Source organism: Adelges cooleyi, unplaced genomic scaffold (assembly GCF_023614345.1).
Source record: "Adelges cooleyi isolate 19-005CV unplaced genomic scaffold, UGA_ACOO_1.1 ACOO_flye_CR_arks_rails_tigmint_CR_PRNA_9, whole genome shotgun sequence".
Classification (NCBI taxonomy): domain Eukaryota; kingdom Metazoa; phylum Arthropoda; class Insecta; order Hemiptera; family Adelgidae; genus Adelges; species Adelges cooleyi.
Genome location: NW_026096579.1, coordinates 2,042,601 through 2,066,332, shown reverse-complemented (window position 1 = coordinate 2,066,332; position 23,732 = coordinate 2,042,601). Strand labels below are relative to the sequence as shown.

General features: G+C 31.6%; 2 protein-coding genes across 13 annotated transcripts in view; both read left to right on the top strand.

Moving 5' to 3' along the window:
• The window catches only part of LOC126846110 (adenylate cyclase type 5), a 91,603-nt gene extending 83,983 nt beyond the window's left edge, over nucleotides 1-7,620 (top strand). For 10 of the 11 annotated variants that reach the window (XM_050585262.1, XM_050585255.1, XM_050585261.1 and 7 more), the window contains 11 exons: nucleotides 1,018-1,159; nucleotides 1,259-1,356; nucleotides 1,450-1,534; nucleotides 1,689-1,805; nucleotides 2,006-2,125; nucleotides 2,189-2,325; nucleotides 2,788-2,924; nucleotides 2,989-3,098; nucleotides 5,734-6,085; nucleotides 7,188-7,312; nucleotides 7,405-7,620. In XM_050585262.1, the coding sequence (XP_050441219.1) occupies nucleotides 1,018-1,159; nucleotides 1,259-1,356; nucleotides 1,450-1,534; nucleotides 1,689-1,805; nucleotides 2,006-2,125; nucleotides 2,189-2,325; nucleotides 2,788-2,924; nucleotides 2,989-3,098; nucleotides 5,734-6,085; nucleotides 7,188-7,312; nucleotides 7,405-7,539 (1,558 nt within the window). In that variant the 3' untranslated portion in view covers nucleotides 7,540-7,620. Of the gene's footprint in view, nucleotides 1-1,017; nucleotides 1,160-1,258; nucleotides 1,357-1,449; nucleotides 1,535-1,688; nucleotides 1,806-2,005; nucleotides 2,126-2,188; nucleotides 2,326-2,787; nucleotides 2,925-2,988; nucleotides 3,099-3,225; nucleotides 4,744-5,733; nucleotides 6,086-7,187; nucleotides 7,313-7,404 lie in introns of those variants that run through there. The other variant, XM_050585266.1, reaches the window with a different exon arrangement.
• Nucleotides 7,621-9,542: 1,922 nt separating this feature from the next.
• Nucleotides 9,543-19,420, top strand: LOC126846674 (AP2/ERF domain-containing protein PFD0985w-like). 2 transcript variants are annotated; one of them, XM_050586391.1, is made up of 6 exons: nucleotides 9,543-9,922; nucleotides 10,762-10,981; nucleotides 11,800-11,876; nucleotides 11,947-13,043; nucleotides 13,146-13,320; nucleotides 18,269-19,420. In XM_050586391.1, the coding sequence occupies exons 2-6, from the start codon at nucleotides 10,788-10,790 to the stop codon at nucleotides 18,577-18,579; spliced, it is 1,854 nt and encodes a 617-aa protein (XP_050442348.1). In that variant the 5' UTR covers nucleotides 9,543-9,922; nucleotides 10,762-10,787; the 3' UTR covers nucleotides 18,580-19,420. The 2 variants fall into 2 exon arrangements, with proteins under 2 accessions (XP_050442348.1, XP_050442349.1); XM_050586392.1 differs by lacking the exon at nucleotides 18,269-19,420 and adding an exon at nucleotides 15,203-16,695.
• Nucleotides 19,421-23,732: the final 4,312 nt, after the last annotated feature.

Genomic DNA, 23,732 nt, shown 5'->3' with positions numbered 1-23,732 from the left:
AGTATATCAACGTTACCTGCAACTTGCAAGTTACGTTAAAGGATGTTACGTTTTATTAATTAATAGAAATTTGTAATCAAGTTTAATGAACTATTTAGCTGTTAGGCACGATCTTTGTCAATGTTTAAACATCCGATTTAGTACAATATAATATGTAAATGTTGCGTTGAAAACTTGCCTCATCCATATTAAACCTAAAACTTTTATCAAATACCTACAGAACGGCATTTTCTCGACGGTAAACGACTACAAGCAATTACTTTAATATACCTACTTATGAATTTATTAAGTTTATACTGAGGAACTTTAAACGATAGGTGTTCTAATTTTATCTAAATTTTGCACGACCATAATAGTGTTTATTCAGTTTAATATAATTTGAATTTATGAATGTAAGTGATTGTATAATTTTAAATAAACCCTAGTTGTTATAAGTAATCTTTGAATTTTTAATTTAGAAAAAACTACTAGCCCGGATAATCTATGCTAGTGTAAAAAAGCCAATCTTGTCGCATAAGTAATAATTATTATATTTTCTTTGTAAATATTAAGAGTGTATTCTATATTTACTTAATTTTAATTTATGTGAAGTTTATAGATCAAATAAAATATTTAACCTCATATATACTTTTATACCTTTTAACAAACCTAAACGATTTTATATTTTCTTTGTTTCAAAGAAAAATATCTCAGAGAAAAATACTTAGATCACATCCATCCGTCTCGTGAAATCCACCTTACCGTTTAAAGTGTAATAGTAGTCGAGTTAATTTGGTTTTTTTAGTCCTAATACCTTAATCTCATCTAGACGGGGACGAGAATGGCTCTTTCCTTCGAACATTTTCAATCAAAGAAATAGTTCATAAAAAAAAAAATATACATATTTTATTATTGTATACTATTTCTTTCGATTTATTTGAACGTAACTGAAAATGTGTTATTATTATTATTATTTTTTTTTTTTTCAAAGATATTAATTTTCCACTTTAATATTATGACGATTGTGACGATGTTTAGTAAAGAAGAACCAGAGGTGCACAATGGCGAAGTGGACGAATACCTGTTATGTGCCATCGACGCCAGAAGCATTGACCGTCTCAAAGCCCAGTACTGTTATCCGGTCACGTTGAAATTTCGAGATCCCAATATCGAGCAAATCGTAAGCGTATTCTGAACCCCCCCCCCCGGCCCCCGGCCCCCTCCCATCACGTACCAAACGTATACTTGACGCGGTATTAATTTTTTTTGTGTCCAACAGTACAGCAAAGAGCCCGACAGAATGCTCTATTCGTACATGGCGTGCACCGTTTGCATATATTCCGCTATTACCGTCGGTCACATCGCGATTCTGCCGTTGTGAGTACACAAAAATCCGCTACAAGCGTGTAATAAACATTGTGACACTTGTGGTTAGCATTTGAGATTAGCCGGTACGTCTACTGTTTCCAGGTCGTACTTGCTGATAGGATGCTTGGCGCTAGGATGGACGGTGATCGCCCTGTCGGCCAGTGTGATTTTTCGCAACAAGCTGGCGGTACGTACTAGCGTGTCTTGTGTATAGCGCGGCTTATATGTATATTTTTAATTCAAATGGTACTACTAGAGAGACAACGGCTCACGCAAGCCATCGTCCACTTACGGTTGTTTAACGACAAACGATTTTTTTTTTTTTTTTACACGTTTTCCAGGATACGATGAATTTACTTAAAAAGGCGTCTCAGACCATCAACCAGGATCGGTCGATAGCCCAAACGATGGCCGTGGTCATTATCGTTTGTTGTTTTTTGACATCCATGACACCGTTGGTAAGTGCTAAACTACTATCTAATAATATCGCCTATTTTTATCTCGGTGACGATTTGACAGATTTAAAAATCATACACACATGACAAAAAAATGTATTTAAATCTGCCAATTTTTTGTGGCCTACGGTGTAAATAGAAAAGCTCTCATTCCGTTCAACTGTACAATATACCAGCTGTGTTTTTTTTCTTTCTATGTTTAGATCAAGTATAAATTAGAAGTGTGTTTCAACGAACTCAATCAAAATTCTACTGACTATCGTCCTTTGGACGACCAAAAAGACACAGTGACATTGGAAAACACTTGTCAGCTTTTATTTAATGTAACGCGATAATTATTTTGCGCGTTATAATTAAAATATAATAATCTATTGTTTCTTTTTTAGTACATGACAGTATGTGCTATCATACTCATGATATTAGTTGCCGTGTATCAAGTGCTAATCAGTCTAGTCAAACTTTTCTTGTTAATGTTTATATCTTCGTGTTACTTCATATCGTCTAGCATATTTTTGAACCACAGGTAAGATAAATTAATAAATAATAAACACTACTAACAGTAAATACAAAATAAATAAATACAAGAACAAAAATTGTAATTAAAAAATGTTTTATTCAAAATAAATCTGTTGATTTCCTATTTTATAAATATTAGTTATATCAGTATAAATTATTAAAAAATATTTGTGTTTTAAATTAACATTATTTGATGGCGTTTCAATTAAATAATTTTGAATGAAATAAAAAGTAACTCATTTTATTATAATTTATAAAACGCTATTCATAAGTTACAAATCCTGGCGGAATTAATACCCTTTAATGTCTGTGAGAAAACGGACAGATGAGGAGCAGAGATATCTTAATGAATATGTAGAAAGCATTCTGGCGAGTTTTTAAATTAAAGTTTAGATTTTAACTTAATTATAAAGGAAATATTTGCACTTTAGTTAGTGAAATCCACAATATAATTTTATATTCCTATCAGACCGATTGAAGAATCGTTTTGGATCCGAATTCTTATGTTTGTCATTATGATGGGCCTGATTGTTGCATTGATTCTACAAGCACAACAGACTGAAGTTACTTCTAGACTTGACTTCCTTTGGAAACTTCAAGCCACAGGTACGTACGGTGTAGTAATTTTCGTACATTAAATGGAATACAACTTTGTTATTATGGGTTATAGAGGAAAAAGAAGACATGGAACATCTAGAAGCGTACAACCGTAAGCTTCTAGCTAACATTCTACCAGTTCACGTAGCTGAACATTTTTTAACACTAGACAAACCCGTTGACGTAAGTTTTAGTAAATCTTTTTTTTCTAAGTTATTTTGTCATTAGTATTATATTTTAACATCTAAAGATAGAAAGGTCCACGTTAACCAAATGCATTATATAATGACAGTACTGTTTTCCCTTTTAGTTTACACAAGCTATAAATGGGGATATAAAAAAATGAAACAACATATACGAGGGCCATGTCAAATGAAATCCCGTTAAAAAGGTTTAGAGTAGCGATATTCGTTTGCAAAAAGTCAAATGGAAATACATTTTAATAAGTATAATATGGTTTGTCTAACGGAGAAAGAGAATCGGTTTTTTTGCGCCGAGTTTTATATTTTGAGAAATTATTCTTAACTATCTTTGAAAATTCGCAGAAATAAATTACAGAAGAAAGCTACAATCCAATTTTGCCGGTAACTTTTTACTGCGCAAAAAAGTAATCAGAGTGGTTCTATGAATTTCAAAATCAACATGAATATTTAATCGAGTTCTGAGATAAAAATACTAGTAAATAATTGTATATATTAAAACATTAAAAAAAAATTAAAATTAAAACCCAACCTAGCACGCTTTATGTAGAATAGAGCACTTCTTAAATTGTGCACCCAATAATTGAAGTAAAGTAATTTTCAATGTTCTATGTGCATCTTTTTTTCATTGTTTTAATGTACAATAGCACTTGCAGATCAGTCTGTACAAATATATTAGCACACACAGACGTATGAATATTCCCATATATATTTTTCTCTAACATCTCACAACCCCTTGAATTTCACACTGGTGGTCACGGTCGGCTCCTATGACAGGACCGGAGGGAATCGAAGCACCGAAGCTCGACGTCACACAGGTCATCACAGGTCGGCAAATCGTTATTTATTCATGGAATTATTTAGCGACAAATCAGGAAAATACTCATACGGTGAAAAACCCTAAGGAAATAATAGACAGAAGTAAAATACTACCCTGACTAAAAAGACATCCAATGATTAAAAAAAGAACCCCTTGTTATAACCTCAATAACCACAAGTTACCATCAGGGACGAGTATAATATGTCGGTTATCAACTTCTTCGTCCCTAAAACTACTTTTTGTGATAAAAAAAAAATGGTTTTTACCGGTTAAATTAAATTTACCGGTTTTATTTAAATAAATTATAATACTGGGTTACTTATGAATTCCCCGTTTAGATTACTGCGGAAACCACATTACTAATTTCTATGGAGTACAATCAGTAAAAATTCTTGTAAAAAACTATATGTTAAGATAATAGAGCTGTTGTTCGTAACTTAGCTAGTGGATGAGAAAATTAGCTGTACTCATTGAAATAATACAGATACTTATGAGATTAGGCTAATTAATGGATTGGGATTTATTTTTTTTTAAAGAAGAAAGGACATTTTTTTTTTTACTATAATTTATTTTTACATTGTTTTTAGGTCAGAACAAAACAACTATGACTTTAAGAATCTTATCGCCCTCTTGGCACTTTTTAATGACTGAGTATTTGTTTTCATCATCATTTTTCACATCGTTTTCGAAGAGAATATGTTGAAAAATTCAACAATTTAACTATCAATTAAAAGTTTTCCAAAGCTACAAAATAAATAAGAAAATACATCTTTAAACGTCTATATTTATTTTAATAATACTTATTGCTAATGACTAAACAAAATACAACTTATTTTTTTTCCTTCGTCTTCATCACATTGTTCCATAATCCATAAATATGAGATTAGCCAGTCAATGTCTCTCTTTCTTTCTACTATATCCTTTTATTCGTTAATTATTATTTTTCTTCGGTTTACTTCTACCTCAAAATCCCTCTACACTAACCTGACTATTTTTCTTTTAATTTTCCACAAGTTTTAACTATTTCAATTTGTTCTTTTTCTTTCAACCTACCATTGGCGAAACTTCTAAATTGCTCTATATATACTTATATTGAATTCTATATAATTTAGGTGTATAACCTATTACCTAATATAAATTCGATATAATATATTGGAAATATATAACTTAGTTTTTGTAAAAATGATGTTTTTTTTAAAGTATTAATTTCGAATTTATTTTGGTTCAGTTTTGTATACGGGTCAGTAGCGTATTTACAGGGGGGTGTTCAGGGTGATTTTTTATTATAAAAAAATGACCTATTAAAAACTTATTTCTTGAATTTATGTATGTGTTATATAGTGAATATACAAACAGTATAATATAATATAGTGTGTAAATCATATGGAAATATTACTGATAACGTAGAAGTTTTGAACAAACCGTGACGTAATAAATCAATAAACGTAATGCAATCTATTGTGTTATATTAATGATATTTTTAAAAGTGACAAATACATGTTTTGATAAAAAGCAAACTTTTTGAAAATGTCGTTAAGATGCACTTTGTCTCGTTGAAACGGTTTCTAACGTTGCGTGTGTGTAAAGCAAAAAGCGTGGTACACTTTTTTTTTGGTCCGGCCACGAGGGCAAAACTTTTTTGGGAAGGGGGGGGGGGTTAAGGGTAACGTTTTTTTTAAATTTTTACTCCCTGGAAGAAGATTGTAAATACGCCACTGAGTTACGCGGGTTTCGTCCCGCCTCGGTTACCAGCGGCGGTTCTAAGTAGTTATACACAATGCCACGTGGTTTTTCGCAGGAATTGTACCACGAACAGTGCGACAGCGTTTGCATCATGTTCGCTTCGATACCGAACTTCTCGGAATTCTACGTGGAGCTGGAAGCGAACAACGAGGGCGTGGAGTGCTTGCGGCTGTTGAACGAAATAATTGCAGACTTTGACGAGCTGCTCGGCGAACCGCGGTTCCAGTGTATCGAAAAGATCAAATCAACCGGCGCCACGTACATGGCCGCGTCGGGCTTAACCAGAAACACCAGCGACAGCAGACAATTTTCACACGTGTTCGCCATGGCCGATTACGCGCTACGATTGCGCGAACAATTGGCCTACGTCAACGAGCATTCGTTCAACAATTTTCGCATCAGAATAGGTGAGCAAAACCTTAAGATACCCCTACTAATAATATCGTGGTAACCGGAAGGTTTTTTTTTTCTTCAAATGATTGATCGGCTTGGCAACGCCCGAACCGACTGCGAAAGAATGAAAAATAAAAGAACGCCGATAGACGGGTATAGACGGGATAAAACACACACGAAGGCGACTTGCGCGTAATACATTTAGTCGTGTCGCCGAGTTTGTTTTGGAAACTCAAATTGCGTATCCAACGCGCGTTACGCAGAAAACTAGTAGTTTTGCTATTGTTACGAAAAGCATACGCAAAACTTTGCGCTCGACAAGACAAACTCGGCGCACGATATCAAAGCGTTAGACTAGCGTTTATATGTGAACGGGCTTGTAAATTATGCTTTGTACAATATAAATTATATTGCTCATTGCGCAGACGCAATTTTCGCAATATGTAAATTACCTAAATTTTGTGACATATTGAAGTACACAATTTTGTAAAAAAAAAAATCAATCCAAGGATGAGTGATCAGGCAGTTTTATCAGGAGAATCTAGTTTTCGAACCAGTTCCCAGGTTTAATATTCTTGCAAATTGATAATATTGATCATATTTATAAAGTTCATTTGGAATTTTGCATTAATATAATACCTTGTGTATAACTTAAACATATAATTACAATTTTGTTTTTTAGTCATATTTTCGACTAAATACATGATAAACCGAACTAAATGCTCAATCGGCACCACTGTGTTTTTGGCGAGGACTTTAATATGTAAGGCCAGTTTTAAAATGTAGCCAATCAATGCTTGTTTAACTTGTAACCAAAGTTTATCGTAATAACAAAGAATGATTTTCAAGAGTCATAATTCAGCTTTAAGAACTTTTTTTTTAATTTCGATTGAATGACTTGGGAGTTAAGCTAAGCATCTGAAATTTTAGGAATTTCTTATTTGAATAGGCTACTATCGAGTGGGAAGGAGTGGGGATAACTAAAATGAATATTTTTCTTAGGCACAGTATTTTTTACATATCATATTGTGATATACACTATGATGGTATAAAATGTGATAGTTTAACATGGCATTAGTGGTGCTACCTTCATAGTACTCGTCATATTTGTTTCAGGTATTAATATTGGCTCTGTAGTGGCCGGTGTTATTGGAGCTCGGAAACCTCAATACGATATTTGGGGCAATGCCGTAAACGTGGCTAGCCGAATGGACTCGACTGGAGTACTTGACAAAATACAGGTAGGTTTATTCCAGCCACGATGGCAAACAAATGCCATATGTCTTTTTATCAATGCACATTCGAATCACAAGATATAATTTTACGTTTTCAGGTTACCGACGAGGTGTATGAAATACTGAAGCTAAATGGATACCCGTTAACTTGTCGGGGCGTTATCGAAGTGAAGGGCAAGGGAAATATGGTTACCTATTTTTTGGACAATTATGCTCAACAGAACGAATGTTGAAAAGCAAAATTGTACATCATTGTTTTTATTATTGCAGATACAATATTATGTTGTAAATAAACCGTTTTCATGTGTTGTATACATTTTTGTTGAATTTGTTTGTTTTTTTTTTATGTTGTCTACTTATACCACGTATAGGTAACTATTATGTAGGTAAACGTTATTTTAATACCAATGTGAGACTATCTCTGAACTCTCTACCTAAAAATATATAATTTTCCGGTTAATATTGTTTCTTCAAATATTTTCCATCATTTAAAATTTTATAATTACCATTTGTGGTCGTTTCGCTCTTTGACTACGAACATCTGTTGTGCATATTTCTTTGCCAAAAGTAGTATCAATACGTTAAACCACCGGTAAATCTTAAAACCAAAAAAAAAAAAAAATGTTTACTATTGTGTTTACATTGCTAATTGTTGAAATACAAATACCTGTATTTCTTATTATTTTCTTTATTATAACGTTTATTAGAATAATATTTACAAAAACTTTAAGTTTTTAAAAATCAAATCGGAAAAAAATGTAACATTACTTAAATACAAAACTATAATGTATTTTTTTCAAAAAATATAAAAAAATGAATATATTTATGTTTTTTTATTACATTTGATTAAGAAGTGTATTTGTTAGTAGTAAGGTCATTGGTTGAAGTTATTGCCTAAATGCTATATGCTACCATGGTATTGGCAAATAAATTTTAGGTAATAATAAATATACTTTTATAAAATCAGTAATGATAATGTTATAATTTATGAACTATATAGCATGTATTTAACAGATTAGTATGCGTTTAGATTAAGGACATGTTGTACAAAAGTGACCGTCTTTTAATTTTTAACATGTTTGCCATTTTATAATAATTTGCCTAACCTTATTATTCCGGCTTAATTTAAAATGAAATTGTAAAATTAATTCATAAAGGTTGAGAGTATTGGAGTATTTCAGCCCGACCTAGTCAGCTCAATGTTTTTTTTACGGTATGGTGCGGGAAGAAAATTCAGCTCTGCTCGGCAATATAATTATTTTAAATTTAATTTTCAGCTCTAAAATAGCCATATGTGATAAAATAAATCTATTCCAAATTTACAGCACGTGCAGAGTGTAGATACTATCAGAAACAAAAAACAGCATTATTGTAAAAATCTAACTAGAACAGTGTGAACGAAATACATAGTACACATGTAACAAGTTCGAGGTCTAAGGAATCATAAACATATTATATTATGTAATTGATAAAAATCAATATATGGACACATTGGGTAATTTTGTATGTTTATCGTGTTAGGAGGGCGTCGCACCGGTGATTTTCAGTGGTAAAAACATGTTTAAGCAGACTGAAAATAACTCGTTTAATTTTGGTTTTAGAGTAAAAGCACCCATTATAAAATTTAAAGAAAACAATATTCCCGAGGGCAAGACGGTGCGTTTTTTTGAAAAAAAATAATTTTTTGAAAAGTTACAGTCGTTTAAAAATGTTAAAATAGTTGTTATTTCTAAACTATGTATTGAGCGTTGTACTAGGAATAATGAAAAAAACGCACCGTCTTGCCCTCCGGAATATTGTTCTCTTTCAATTTTATAATGGGCGCTTTTACTATAAAACCAAAATTAAGCGAGTTATTTTCAGTCTGCTTATACATGTAGAGATGAAAAAACATTTTTAAATCGCTTTCAAGGTTGCTGTGATAGTCCGAAAAATAAATTAACTACCAAAATAGAGTCCTAGTTATTGATCTAATAATAACACATCACGGTTTAAGTTTTAAATTAAGATTTTGTAAAAAATTGCCTATACTTTACTCCTTAACAATGGACGGTGCGACGTCCTCTTAATATCGTTAGTTTATTTAGTAAATACGGTTGTTGCAGCGCCATCTGGCTGTTCAAACGATAACAACGAAATTTTGATTGCACGCGGTTGTTTGGTAGGTAGGTAGGTGTTTTTTGGGGTTATGTTGTCCATACTGTAGTTAACGGCGGTCTTCGCTGTTTCCGATCCCCTTCCTGTTACCGCCTCGGCCCTCCAAACAGGACGCGCGAGACAATATGTAATATTATGTATGTCGTTTTTCAACAGTGGATTTCGTTGTATTTTCAAAGTTAATACGATAAACCGTGTTGATTATTATTGTTATTTCATTCGTCGACAACAGTAAAACTATTGTTCACAATTAAGTCGGTCAACGCTTGGTCCGCGGCTGCAGAAATCAATCGTTTATGATCCGCGCGAATCGTCAGAAAACGGCGTTTGCATTATTTAGCGGCTAAGTCTTTTGCCGGAGTGTTTATCAGCAGATTCTGTGTCGTTATTGAAAAAAACCGGAGCATGCATTCTGGACGGTCCTCTTGTGACGCTTTTTCTCATTTATCTATGTAATTCGTAAGTAGGCGTTACAAAAAAATCATAATAATTATGCATGCACAGTGTTATTGACAGAGTGATTATAGGCAACACGCGTTTGCCTCCATTTTTTCAACTTATCACAATCGTCTCTCAAAAAATATGTTAATCCAATTAATATGTAGGGAACATGATTTAAGATGGTTTTAAACCTATTATACGTAGTCACTGACCCCCCAAGGCACAAAAATGTATTATAATTACTGGGTAGCCCCAAAATTTAAAACTGCATGTGTTAACAAGGGCATTTGTACATTCTAGTCCACCTCTTAAAACTATAATTGTATTCTATTATAAGTTTTCACAAATTAAAAAACTCAATTTACCATCAGGCACATATTGTAATGTTGATTTTAGAATATCCACAAATAAGCAGTTCTTATTAGAGCCGACGATTCTACACGTGTAGAAGTTTGTGTAATCAATACACGTATAGGACCCGAGATTCCACTAACTTGACCCTATAATAATTTATCTTAGTGACAACCTTTAATTAAAGAATAGTGTCACGTTAAATTAGAGGTCTTATTAAAACTTACAGTTGTAAGAATACGTGTAGTTGCAGGTATACGTGTATTTATAACTACACGTGTAATCGGTAGCTCTAGTTATTATGCCGTCAATGATAGCTGTTTAGTTAATTTTTTCATTTGACTAGAAATGACTAAAAATTTATTATTTATACATTTTTCATAAATTGGATTTTCTCAAAAGGCAATTGAGATGAAAAATATTTACTATGCTTTCTATTGTTTACAATGAAACTATGATATAATGAATTGAAGTTTACAAAACCTTAATTTCTGTATATTTTATAGGTTATAACGCTGAAAACAAACTCAAAATGTGCGATCAAACAAATCCTTACGTTCCTGGCGATTGGGTATGGGTTAACCTTGGTTTTCGTTATTGGTGGCCAGCAAGAGTGGTTGATCCAGCGAGTGTTCCAAAAGAGGTGGTAGATGATAAAGCAAAAAAAAGCAAGAAATTGGTAAAAAAAGAAGTGTGCACAGTGCAGTTTGAAAAAGAAAAGTCCTAGTAAGTTTATATAAGGTACATAGTACCAAAACAGTATTTAAATTGTATTTTTATTTCATTAAGTAATTTAAGTATTTTCGAACAAAATAATCCAAACCATAATTTTTGTATTAACCATGAACAACAAGCAATTTATTTTTGTGGCCTCTCGAGGGCGTATTGTGAATCTAGAATTATATTATATCGACCCTTCCTAGACAAATAGTGTAAAGGCCAAATTAAAAATGTGGCGATTAATTTTTTTTTCAATAATCAAGGTTATAAAATGTAGAGCTCAATTAATAATATGTAGTTATAAAAACTAATTAAACTAAAATTAATTGTAATTATAAATCATTTTAACTTTCTTTTGGAGCTTATGCACTTATGTCTTAACCCATAACTGATACGATGCGGTGTCACACACTGCTTATTAATGTAAATCCAATATGGCTTCTTATAACTGTATTAGTTATGAGTTAAAAAAATCAGTCTATTCTCCTTACGATAACTATTAAGCTTCAAGTTTTCAATGATAAAACAATATTTCAGTGTTGTAAGGCGATGGGCTGATATTTTGGTTTTTGTTAGGCAACAATAATGTGTTAGTTTCATAATCCATAAGTATTCAGTTTATTTATTTAAAATATAATATTTGTGTAGTTCAAGTATTTAAACATCAAAGCTAAAAAAAATACAAGATAGATAATTCATTTTACTTAACATTTTAATTTAATTTTTATAAGTTTTGACTATGCCCCTCTATTATGGAAATAAATATTAAAATTTATTGATAAAAACATGTTATAAACTAGCTGAATAATATGTTTATTTTCTAGTTTCAATGTGTACGACATGAAAAATATATATATTTATTCATGTGACAGAAAATCTGAATTCTTGGAAAAAGGATTTTGTAAGTATAATAACCGAAAACCATTTGACATGTTTCATATAGTTATAATATGTATTTAAATTATTTTTAGCACTTTATATGGCCAATAAAAAAGGTTTGAAGAAGACAACTACGATCGATATGACTTACTTTATGGATGACGTTTTATGTGCTGAAACATCGGTTGGTGGCAATTCAAATATTTTTAAGAAACTTGAGCAACAGTACATTCAACAACAAAATATCAAAAGTCTATTTCTAACTAAAAAAGAAGTTAAGCAAAAAGAAATAAGAAAATCGTTGCCATCGGTTGCTAATAATAAATCATTTGTAAAAACATTATCGTCAACTCCAAGATCTCAACTAACTCAGATGTCTCCAGCATCAACTGGTAACTTCAAATGCCATCTTGTAAAAGGGTGTACATTCAGTAGCATACGTTATGAAAATTTAAAGCGTCACATGGCTACACATAAGACTGAAAACGAAACAACTATTGCACCAAAGAATTTAAAAATTGATAGTATTAAGCCCACTACAAGCAAGCCCAATACCAGCAAGGCAAAATCAAATGCCAAAACTTCTGTTTCGGCACAACAAAAACGCAAAAATGTAAAGATAAATAAAACCGACAACAAAAAGATTAAATTACAAAATGAAATACTAAAAGATTGGGAAGATGACGATACTAATGAAAGTGATGATAACAATGATACTAAAAATCACAACAATAAGAATATTGATAAGAGTTTTTTAACTGACGAAGACAATCATTCCCTAAATAATAAAGATATAGAAGAAGATGATCCTTTCGAAAAAATTAAAGACTTAGAACCTAATAAAAATTTAAATAGTAACAATAGTTCTTCTAGACTCTTTGTGTATGAAACAATTTATGGTTCACAAGGTCCAAAGGAAAAAACACCTGAAAAGAACATAGTTAATAGTCAAGCAAGTCCACCAGTTTCACCAGTTCCCAAATTAAAAGATTTTGATGATTTAAAACAGGCTATCGATGATCAGATCGAAAAATCTAATTTGTTACTGCAAAATACAACAGGACGAACAATAAAAAATTTGGATGTATCGTCGTTAGATGACAAAATAGATGACAGCAATAATTGTAATGAAGATAAAGAACACGATCAGTCAAAACAATTGGACTCTAATGGTATAGATCTGGCCATAGTAAGTGTGAAAAGTTAACACTGAAATTGTTTAAATAACAATTAGTCCTGTGATGTTAAATTTAAAAATTAAAATAATTATTTATTTATATTTTATGACTAGGTAAATAGCGAGGAAGTATCGTTTGAAAAATCTGGTGAGAAACAAGAAATGGATATGGACATTGAAAATGGCAATGATGTACCTCAACCATATTACACCATGTCTGAATTACCAACACCCGAATGGGCTCAGGAAAAACTAATGGAATCGGACCCACACAGTGGCATCGAAGAAGGTAATTGTTGCCTAATATTCTTAAACCCGTGTCACACCTAACACGTAAATATAGACCGCACGCTTTTATTATGAGCCGCTTATGAATTTGGGGCCGACGATTCATGCTGATGGATTGTTAAGAATTAGTGTTTCAGAAATTGTCTTGTATGTTTTTTAAATAAAAAATAAAAATATTATTAATAGAGATGTTCCTGAGAAATACTCTAAAAAAGATTTTTGCATTTTCCAAAAAAAAGTAATTTAAATGTTTGAAGATTTTGCAGCGATTACATGAAATAATACATTTTTTGTTAACATCATTATTTTATGAATAAGTCTAATTTTTAATGGCTTGTGATGCACATTAAAACAAAATTAAAATCTCAAATTTGTAGTGACCTATATTTAAATCCATTTTGAACCAATTAAGAGGGTGTTCCCATTAAAATTCTACTAAACCCTAAATAATTGAAGGGGTCATTGGATTAAGGTATTAACTGACATTTTTGAAATTCTTTATTAACGCTACTATTGTAACTAAATATTAAAAAGCTATGGAACTTTTTTGACAATCAATATGTGAAATAACTTAGCCAAGTAAATAAGAGAAAAACTATTGGTCTAGGGATACTCTATAATATACTATAACACTTTTATTCGTGCAATAAAATGCATTTTCGACCTTTATCCCCTTCAATTAAGAAATATTTGAGTAATGTACTTTCTTATGCAATATATGAAAATGAGATTACTTTACCTGCTGGTGTGAAACGGGCCTTACAATTTATAAGTAGTTTAAAATTATATAATCTTATATCGGTATTATTGGTCTCTCTGAATGATTGTCAATAGACTATAATAATTGATAATCATAATTCAATATTAGCTAATTGATATCCCAATGGTTTGATAAATATTATATCTTCATTGAATTGCATTATCAGATTGTCTATTGACGTTGACATTGTTCTTTAAAAATATATTTAAACAACATTGCTAACGATTAAGGCTTTCCATTAATATTAAGCTTATGAATTTCATTTTTCACCAAGTACAATTTAAGGTAACATATTCACCAGAAAACCTAATGTAAGTCTTTTACTTCTTTTTTTCTAAATGAATAATGTACATTTATACTATAATGTGATCTTTATAGGAGTGACAACAGTAGTCAATAGGGTCAAGTAAATACATCCCCTATTGTGTAACAATTGGTCTCTGTAAGGTCGTAGTAGCACACTATTAATGATAAAAAGTAGTTTTTTTTAGACTATCCTAGAAATTTTATTTATACGACTCGTGTGTTAGTGGTGCACGTCTAGCATATAGAAATTACTATAATTTTTAGTTACCATAGAATTATGTACAAATGCTTAAAATATAAATTTATATCATTTCCACTATTGAGTTTTCTTACAATGTTAATTCGTACATAAAATTGCTTTTCCGGTGAAACAACGACGCAAGTGCAAAATTTAAATTTTTGACTCAATTAGAAAAATTAAAATATAAAGTAAAAAATAAGTACGAAAAAAGGTCATTTTATTCGGTCGAACAACGATATTAGTGTATTATTATGTACTATTATTTTCAGCTTGAGAGTAGTGGCGTCATTGTTCCACATACCGGTTTTGAAATACATGTTCAGCAGAACTATGATGTAATGGACAGTTGCACTTATGTTGTTGTTCCACCGGAGAAGCAAAATGGTTATATTATCTAAAGAATACATTTTAATAGCTATTATTATACCTAATTTAATAACTTCACTCCTCAGTGTAATGAATTAACAATTTAATACAAGTCCAACTGCTGTAAGACTGATAGTAGTTAATGTGTGCGTGTTTTGTTAAATTTTTTTTTCAAAGTCATATTAAAGTATGTTTTGTTATAATACTTAGCTAGTTCGTTTTCTGCCAAACACAAGAAGCCTACTGGCCAAAGTACCACCCCGACTGGGTATTTGAAGGAGCCACGTCCGCTATTTGAATCGGACAAATATTTGATTGACACGGACGATGAAGTTTCATCAAATAAAACCAGTACAGAAACAGGAGGGGGATCTGAAGATCATTCACGGCCAGAATCGTCAAATTTCCAGTTACAGTAGTTTAAGTTTCTATATTTATCTTAGGTTTTGCTGATGTATATGGGTTTTGGGCTAAGCGAATCGCACTTTTTTTCAAGTCGATGTTACAAAATATATTTCAAATTGCATAACTTCTTTTTATCTGTCAACGATTATGGTTCTCTAATACTCTGTTTTAAGTTTGTGCTCTAGATAATTTCTAAGTCATATATTTATTGTTTTTAAATTGTCTATACCAAATTGTGCTATTGTATATGTGAGACTGTATAGGACGATACAATTTTAGACACTTCTCTATTGATAATCCCTCTTAATCTTCTTGGTAATCTGAATGATCAAATTATGAAATTCTTGGTTTAACCTTCGAGTGCGCTCGTATGGCAGGATTTACACCGCTCTCAATCTTGAGTGAAAAAATGTCCATAAAAGAAATTTTTGTATTTTCCATCATGTTTTTTTATAACTAGAGAATACCCGTCGATCCCCCAGACTAATTTCACACATTAAAGCGTAGCACGTTTTTTTTTTCTTCGATAAAGGCAGTGTTGTTAATGTCGCCCAAACGAGTGCTCAAAGGTTGAATCATTTTTCATTGTGTTTATAAAATTTGTATCCATTTTACAACATCTCTATTAGGGAATAATTTCCCCTTTTTTTTATGTCTGCCAGTTGTAAGTACAACATTGTAATAAGTGTCATTCCCAAGAGGGAATGCTAAGAAGTTTCTAACCTGTTTACAATATTATCTTCTACTTGCACTACTAAAATAACTAATATATCATAATGTACTAGGTACATAATAACAATTATTCGTCAAATAAATTAGTTGAAATTAAATTTAATGTTTTTAATATTATATTATAATATGACGATAAGAACAAATCAATAATTTTTTTTTTTTTTACAAAAATTGTATGTCTCACGAAATAAAATTTCCTAATATTATTGTGCATAACCATTAAGACAAAATATAAGTTTAGTACAATTTGTTTTTATATTCAACATTATCTAAATCTTATATTTATTTTATTAATTTTATAATCTTTATTTTATTTAAGTTTTTATTGTCTATTATGTGTCCAAAAAAGACAATCTAAGTAGTAACATCTTTGTATAATTAATTTGTATGCAAAAAGATTTATAGTGCAACCACTAAGCATCTGTAAATTACATTGGGTTACATTTAATATTTATGTATAAAAATAACAGAAATATAATTAAAATGTATTCTAAAACATTGTGTTCGTTTATTTTTATTCATATTTATGTAATTTTATTTTATAACTTATTAACATACATTATTACCACACATTATTAGTTTATTGCAAATCGACTTGTATTAAATTGTATTCATATACAAAGTAAAAAATGTTTACACATTTGTTTGATTCAAATTCTTGCACCCATTATTGAACTCGTCTCAACGATTTATAACAAAACTATGTAATATAATTAATAATAATGATAATAAAATATTATTATGTATTAAGATTTCAGCCTATAGTTATTCTGATTAATTCCATATTCATACATAATTTATCTAATATTTTTTATCTACTCCGACCATTAAAAAAATAATAATTGGGTAAGTCAACAACGCTGGTGTTAGCGCACAATACAGCCAAATGGTTCGTTAACCGGTCGAGAAATCGTCCTGTAATAAAGAGCCTCCGATATCCCTCTCTAGTGATTTAAACTTTTATAAAAAAAAAAATTAAATAATAATGAATGACTTAGAAATCTTAAAAACCATTCTGTGTATCAGTAAAATGATGTATTATTCTGTATACATTAAAATAATATAGCAAATAGTTTTTACAAATTAAATTGCGGTAATTAAAAATTAGGTTGATGTAATAAAGCCATCAAATTATATAATTGTATAAGGTAGTATATTTTAAAATATATCGATAAATTGTTGACATCAAAATATCAATATAAATATACAATTTCTAAATTAAATTAAACGGGGCAGTTGTTAAGGAGTTTTATATAGGCAATATTTTTTTTAAATAAGTGCTTTTAATGAATTTCGACCATTTTGTAAAAACATAAGAATTTGTTGACCTATTTAACTGGATTATTTTGGAAACCGATAATCATTAAAAAAAATTCAGTTTTTTGTAATTAAATAAATTAAATTTGAAAAATGCTCAATATGAAAACGCAATTTTTATTACCATATAAATAGTAAAAACCAATGAAAAAAATCCGTTTCCAACAAAACCTAGTAAAGTAGCCAAAGAACTCGTACATCTTTACACAGAACTGTAATCGGACCATCCTAAGTAGTCAACATTTTGCCCAGGGTTGTTGTTTTAAAACGTCATTAAACCCCCCCCCCCCCACCACTTTTAAATTTGAATCAAACGGTGAGTTTGGTTTCGATTGTGTAAATTCGTTACACGCGTGAGCAAATTAATTATTCTAGTTTAATGTTTATCCTTGGTAGGTGCTCCCTAAATGAACAGCATGATTTGTACGCTGTGCATAATAAATCGAGATTTCATCTTAACCCCCCCCCCTTCCTCCCCCAAATTATATTATTCTGCCGCGTTTCACTTGGATAGTAGACCTCTAAACTGGCCCCATAAATGAGGTTTTAAAAAAAAAACAAAAGAAAATTGTTTACTTCAATTGTATACTCGATTGTTATTTAGGGTAACCCCCCCCCCCCATTGTAAAAATTTTATTGACTTTTTCAGTATTGTTTTTTAACGTTTTTTTTTTACAATATTTCTATTTAATTATAAGATTATTAATATTGTATTTTAAATTAAAACATTTTTTTATCGAGTTTTCTGTAAACCCATATTTTTATGAATAATAAATACTATTAATTTGTTCGTATTTATAAAATGTGTAATTTTGTTTACAGCCAAAACGGCCTTTCCTCTTTACGACATCGTTGACCAGCTGAAGAACATCAAGTTGGAACCGATATTTATGAATTCCATTGAAGGGCCAATAGTGACGCCAACGATAAAACACGGTGTGGATCCAAACGTTGTACGTCGAGTGGTCCGAATAAAGAAGTGCAGAAAAGAGGACATGTTCACTATGTTGAGCGAAGAAGAATTGAACAAGCCCGAGGTGAAAAGAGTGCGGGAAATGCTAAGGAAAGGCCTCAAGATTTCTGTCAACATCGAACGGGATGTGTCCGATGATGAACTGAAACAAAACTGTTGAACCCCAACAGTGTTGTAAATACACTTATTGCAATTGATACAAATCCTAAAAACATACAACAGTTCATATTCTGTATATTTTCAATAATAATTTTTGTTTAATTTATTTTTGAAAATTGCTTTGAAGTGGTAGTAGCCATTGATTATAAATACGCTTGGTCGGAAAATTGCTGGTTTATAATCAATGGCCTAGCAAAAGTCTTGTATTTTCTTGAACCTATACATTAATTAATGATTATGGGGCGGATCTGTCTTCTTTATTTTTTTATTTTTTTAAAAATCATAATTAATTTCATTGAATAATTTAATACTTATCTACTTTGTAATGTTTATTAAATATAATTTATACATATAATACTCATTTTTTATACTGTAGATCGTAGTATTTTTCTGTTCGCATATTATTGTTTTAAATTTTTCTAAGAGATACATTATATCTTTATTTTTTAATACATATTAATAATTATCTTATTAATAATAAGTTATACTGTTACTTTGTTAGTCGTTCGTCTAGTAGTTAGTCATAATTAATATTTGCGTATAGATAATTCAAAAGTATGAAATATTTGTATTTAAAATATTTAACGGAACCACTGTGAAAATTGTTAGTAAAAAATTCTCATACAATATTGTTCCTCGTCTCTCATTACATACACAACGGAAAGCCATTACCTTGTTTTTCTAATTCCTGACTGTGTCTATTTCGTTGTTTTTTAATTGTCATTTAATTTTGTTAGAAATATATTTATATATAGGTATATTATATTTATATGTAAAGTTTTTTATGTTTATGTGCCCCAGTGGCGTTTATATTATGTTAACAATTTACTTAACTATGTTATCAAAATATATTTTACTGATATTCATTAGGATTTTTAAGTTGCTGTTATATTATGTGAAAATGTAAAATCACGAAATATATTTAAGAAAAATAATATTCATGCCGCCTGTTTTGCTTAGAATCACATTAAATCCAAATCTCGGTATCAGACACCCCTTGACTCGGTTTATGGGACAGAAATATATTCCAGAATCCAGACGCAAGACATTGCTTGATGGTTGTCTCTTCATCAAGACGGTTCACGCGTGGCAGACGATTGATTGTGTATTTGCAGCGGTTTCAGACGGGCTATTACCGCTCCGAGAATCTGGGATTACATAACCACCACAAGTAATAGACTTGCCAATAGCTATATATATACACCTCATTATGCACGAAGACAGTCTAGACTATCCTGAAAATCTTCTTTGTTATCATCAGGATTAACGATTGACTAATATCCGCAATGGATCAATAGTCAAAATTAAAATTTTGTGTGAACCACTAAAAGATGTTGTGTTTATTCGTTAAAGCGATAAAGTTAACTTCTGAAGTATGCACATTTTTAAGTTTATTTAACCTTATCAGACCCCCGGGTCACTATAGTGTACCGACTTAAAATAAATAAATTTATTAATCCATAGTAACATCCATTTAGACCTAGGGTACACTATAGTGTACTAGCAAGAATTTTACAAGATAATTGTAAAATTTGTTTTAAAATATTTCGTACGTTTTATATAGATTACAATAAAACATAAAATGAAAAAAAAAAAATTTTTTTTTAGCAAAAAATGTTGCTGGGTCTGGAATTAATGGGGGCCGGTTTTATACAGGCAATATATAAGGAATTCGACCATAAACATTTATTTTCAGGTTAATTTGTATAAGTTTCAAGGTATTATTTTTAACTTGTACACATTTCTATGAGTAAAAGCCACCTGTGCCAAATATTTAAATTTTGTAAAAAAAAAAATAACATTTGGTTTTGCTTCTTTTACTGGGTTATATTGGAAATCGATGCCTATTCGTTTAAAAAATTCAGTTTTTTTGTAATTAAATATTTTCAATATGAAAACGCAATTTTTATTAACTCGTACATAAGAATTAAAATCGGACCATCCTAAGAGTAGTCAACACTTTGACAGGATTTTTGGTCTAAAACGGACAGTTTTCAATCCGACCTAGCTAATTAGCTGTATTGACTTGACTTAACAGCGAACAAAAACAAATGGGTCTATTAATATTATTATTATTTATTTGAGAATAATTATAGTAGATAATTTTCGGTCGAAGCTTAGTTTTTCCATTGCGACACAACTGACGTTTTGAATTTTTTCAAAAAGATGTTACAAACTCTTGTGTTTTGTGCGTCGAGAGATGCTTGTGGCAATTCATACACCGACGTTAGACGTTACGCCCTATTTTTTTTTTTTTTTTTTTTTTGGCAGCGGGGGTGGAAGGAGCAGTACATTCAATGCCTGCGGTGACCCTGTTGATACACGTGTATAGACGCTAGAACTACCCTCGTCTCGTGTGCGGTTTAATGTAATTTTCTGGTCGCAGCACACAAAATCGTGAATTCACCGCCGTTTGGCCCTCAAGCAACCGTCCCAGGCGACTCGGTATAGTGACGCCAGTAGAGGAACCCCTGATCAGCTTGTAACACACAATTGTTCGTAATGAAAGAGTTCTGAAATCGAGTTACTGTCGTACTGTCTCCGGAAGAACTGAATTTTTTCTTTTTTTCATGTACGTGAGTTGCTTAAATGTAACGCGAATTGTTTGAAGTGTAAACAGCTTGGAACTGCCAAGTGCCGACGAGTCTTTCATACTTCACAGTTTTGTCACTATACCGAGTGAAGTACTCATTAATTACAAGCCAGTTTAAATGCGCCGAAAAGCAGATTTGTACGACGTGTGGGGCGCTCAAAGTTTTAATGTGTTGTAATTAAATAATATATTGTACTCATACCAGGTGTAAATTCCCGACGCAGTAATTGAACGTTATACAAACATAACATGTTATTGAGAACCGGAAATATTTGTATTATTGTCTAGCTTAATGTGTATCCTACTACAGCATCTAATAGGCTTACAAAAAAAACACGATTATAATCTGCAAGTAGAAAGATCCCGGTGATGCCCAGTCATAGAGAGTATAATTTTATTTAGGAACGTCTCGGTAGAATTTAAAAAAAATACTGCCCCCTAATAACCAGAACTACGACATAGAGACCAGTGTGCTTCGTCGACTTTTAAATAAAAGAAAATGATGAAGATGATTTATTTTACAGAAAAATACCGTTTACAGCCAGAAAATTCTCACCCGTTTGATTTGATAGGTTTCATTATTAAGGAGAGTGTCAAGAATTGTTTAGAAAAGGCCAAAATAAATTTTAACTATATTAAAACTGATTTTTTAGATTTTAATCGATTGTTTTATTAATATTAAAGTTTACAAATGTACACATTTCCGGTGGTTTAAGGGTTTCGACTGGATAATTTAATATTAGCATACCTAATATCATCATACTGTTCATATTGTCCTCGCATTATTTGTTTAGTTAGTGGTGAACGGTTACAACTCAAAGGGATCATTGTTTTGTGTATTATACTAACTCTCAGCAGAGACGCGCCTAGTATGTTAAAGACGTCCGGATTAGCAATTATTATCAGAGCGGTCCTAATTATTATGTTGATGATGTGAAACAATCTCGAGTTGGCGCTGTTGCTACTCGTGCATTATTCACTAGCGGTTTCTCAATAATTCAACGCCGACCAGGACCATCGGATTAAGAAGATGCCTGCCAACAAGACACAATCCAAGCGGGGACGGTCCGTGAATTATAATACAAACACGTGTAGGTACCTGGCTTGTCGCCTATATTCTATACACACGGCTAAGTTTAAATTAAGTCGAGTAATAAAAACATTATGCGATGTTGTGTACACCTATAGTGTCTACAATATGCGTAATGCTTAGCTATATTATCATATTACACGACGGGTAGGTATTGCGCATCTATACTAGAGTACATCACAAGCCGCGAGAGCATTGATCATGTTGTATAATGCGTTTTGTATTGCAAATATCACGAGGTTTAATGGTATCTTATTTTTGAATAGATGGCTGAAACCATTCTTGTGATGAATGCCTAGGTAGACTTCTAATTATTAATAGTTGGGTTATTATTATTAGAACAGTAGGTATTCACGAAGTCTTCTGTGTCTTACCGTACGGTATTTAATTATAATACATTATTGTTCGTTGAATGTTCTGCGCGTTTTATCTTCCAATAAACTTAAAAAGGAAACCGGCACACATTGATTTAATGAAAAGAGTTGCTCTTGGAAATGATTGAAGGTGGAACTGAAATTTAACCTTAATAATATGTGATAAAATGTACATCCTACGAAAATACCATAAGGAATACGTCGAGCTGTATTTACGCGGAATAAGAAAATATAAGTACTGCTTATTAATTGCTATTCAACACATTATTGATTGTACAGTTCCAAGAGAAAAATGAACAAACTCTAAGTATACAGCTTTACGTTACGGGTGAAATTTGCATTAAAACTGTTTCTACGAAAAGCTTTGGAACTTCTTGGGTAGACTGTATACTTTTAAGTTTTGCGACGTTAAGTAAACCAATTGATTGAAGATTGACTCGAAGTAAGGATGAAAGGCAACTCGAAATGAAAATAATCGATTATTATATAATATGAATTGGCCAAACGCAGTCGAGGTGGCCTAAACGGTACTTAGATGTATGTACATCAATAAACGCGCGCTGACTGAAAATGACTGAACTTTCTGAAGATTAGTTATTACAATGAATATTAGTATAATAATATAGTTATGATAATAATATTTCGAATCGGCTGCACAATAAAACGATTCCGACGATTTATGTGTTGTCCGGATTCGGCCGCGAGTGTGTGTGATAAACCGGTCCAGAAGGACAAAACTTCAGATTAGTACCTATAGGTCCGCGGTCTCTTATTGTAGGTTTTTTCTTTTTTTTATGAACAAGCACGTCGTCATATTTCAACATAAGACGATAATAAAACATTTAGTGGGATGTGCCGGATTACTACGTTGGACCGGATATATTATACGGTACAAGAGACCCACTGTAGTACAATATAACGGACGGCCCGCGCCTGACCTATTGTTGGGGCCTGACAAAAAACACGGTTTCTCGAAAATTCCTATCATCCATCACGATAAGCGCGGGCAGTAATGATAATTTTACCGGGAACCGAGTAGTAGATACGGCCTAAGAGACGGTTGGGCGGATTGCAAGACTCGAAGGAACGTCGTGGAT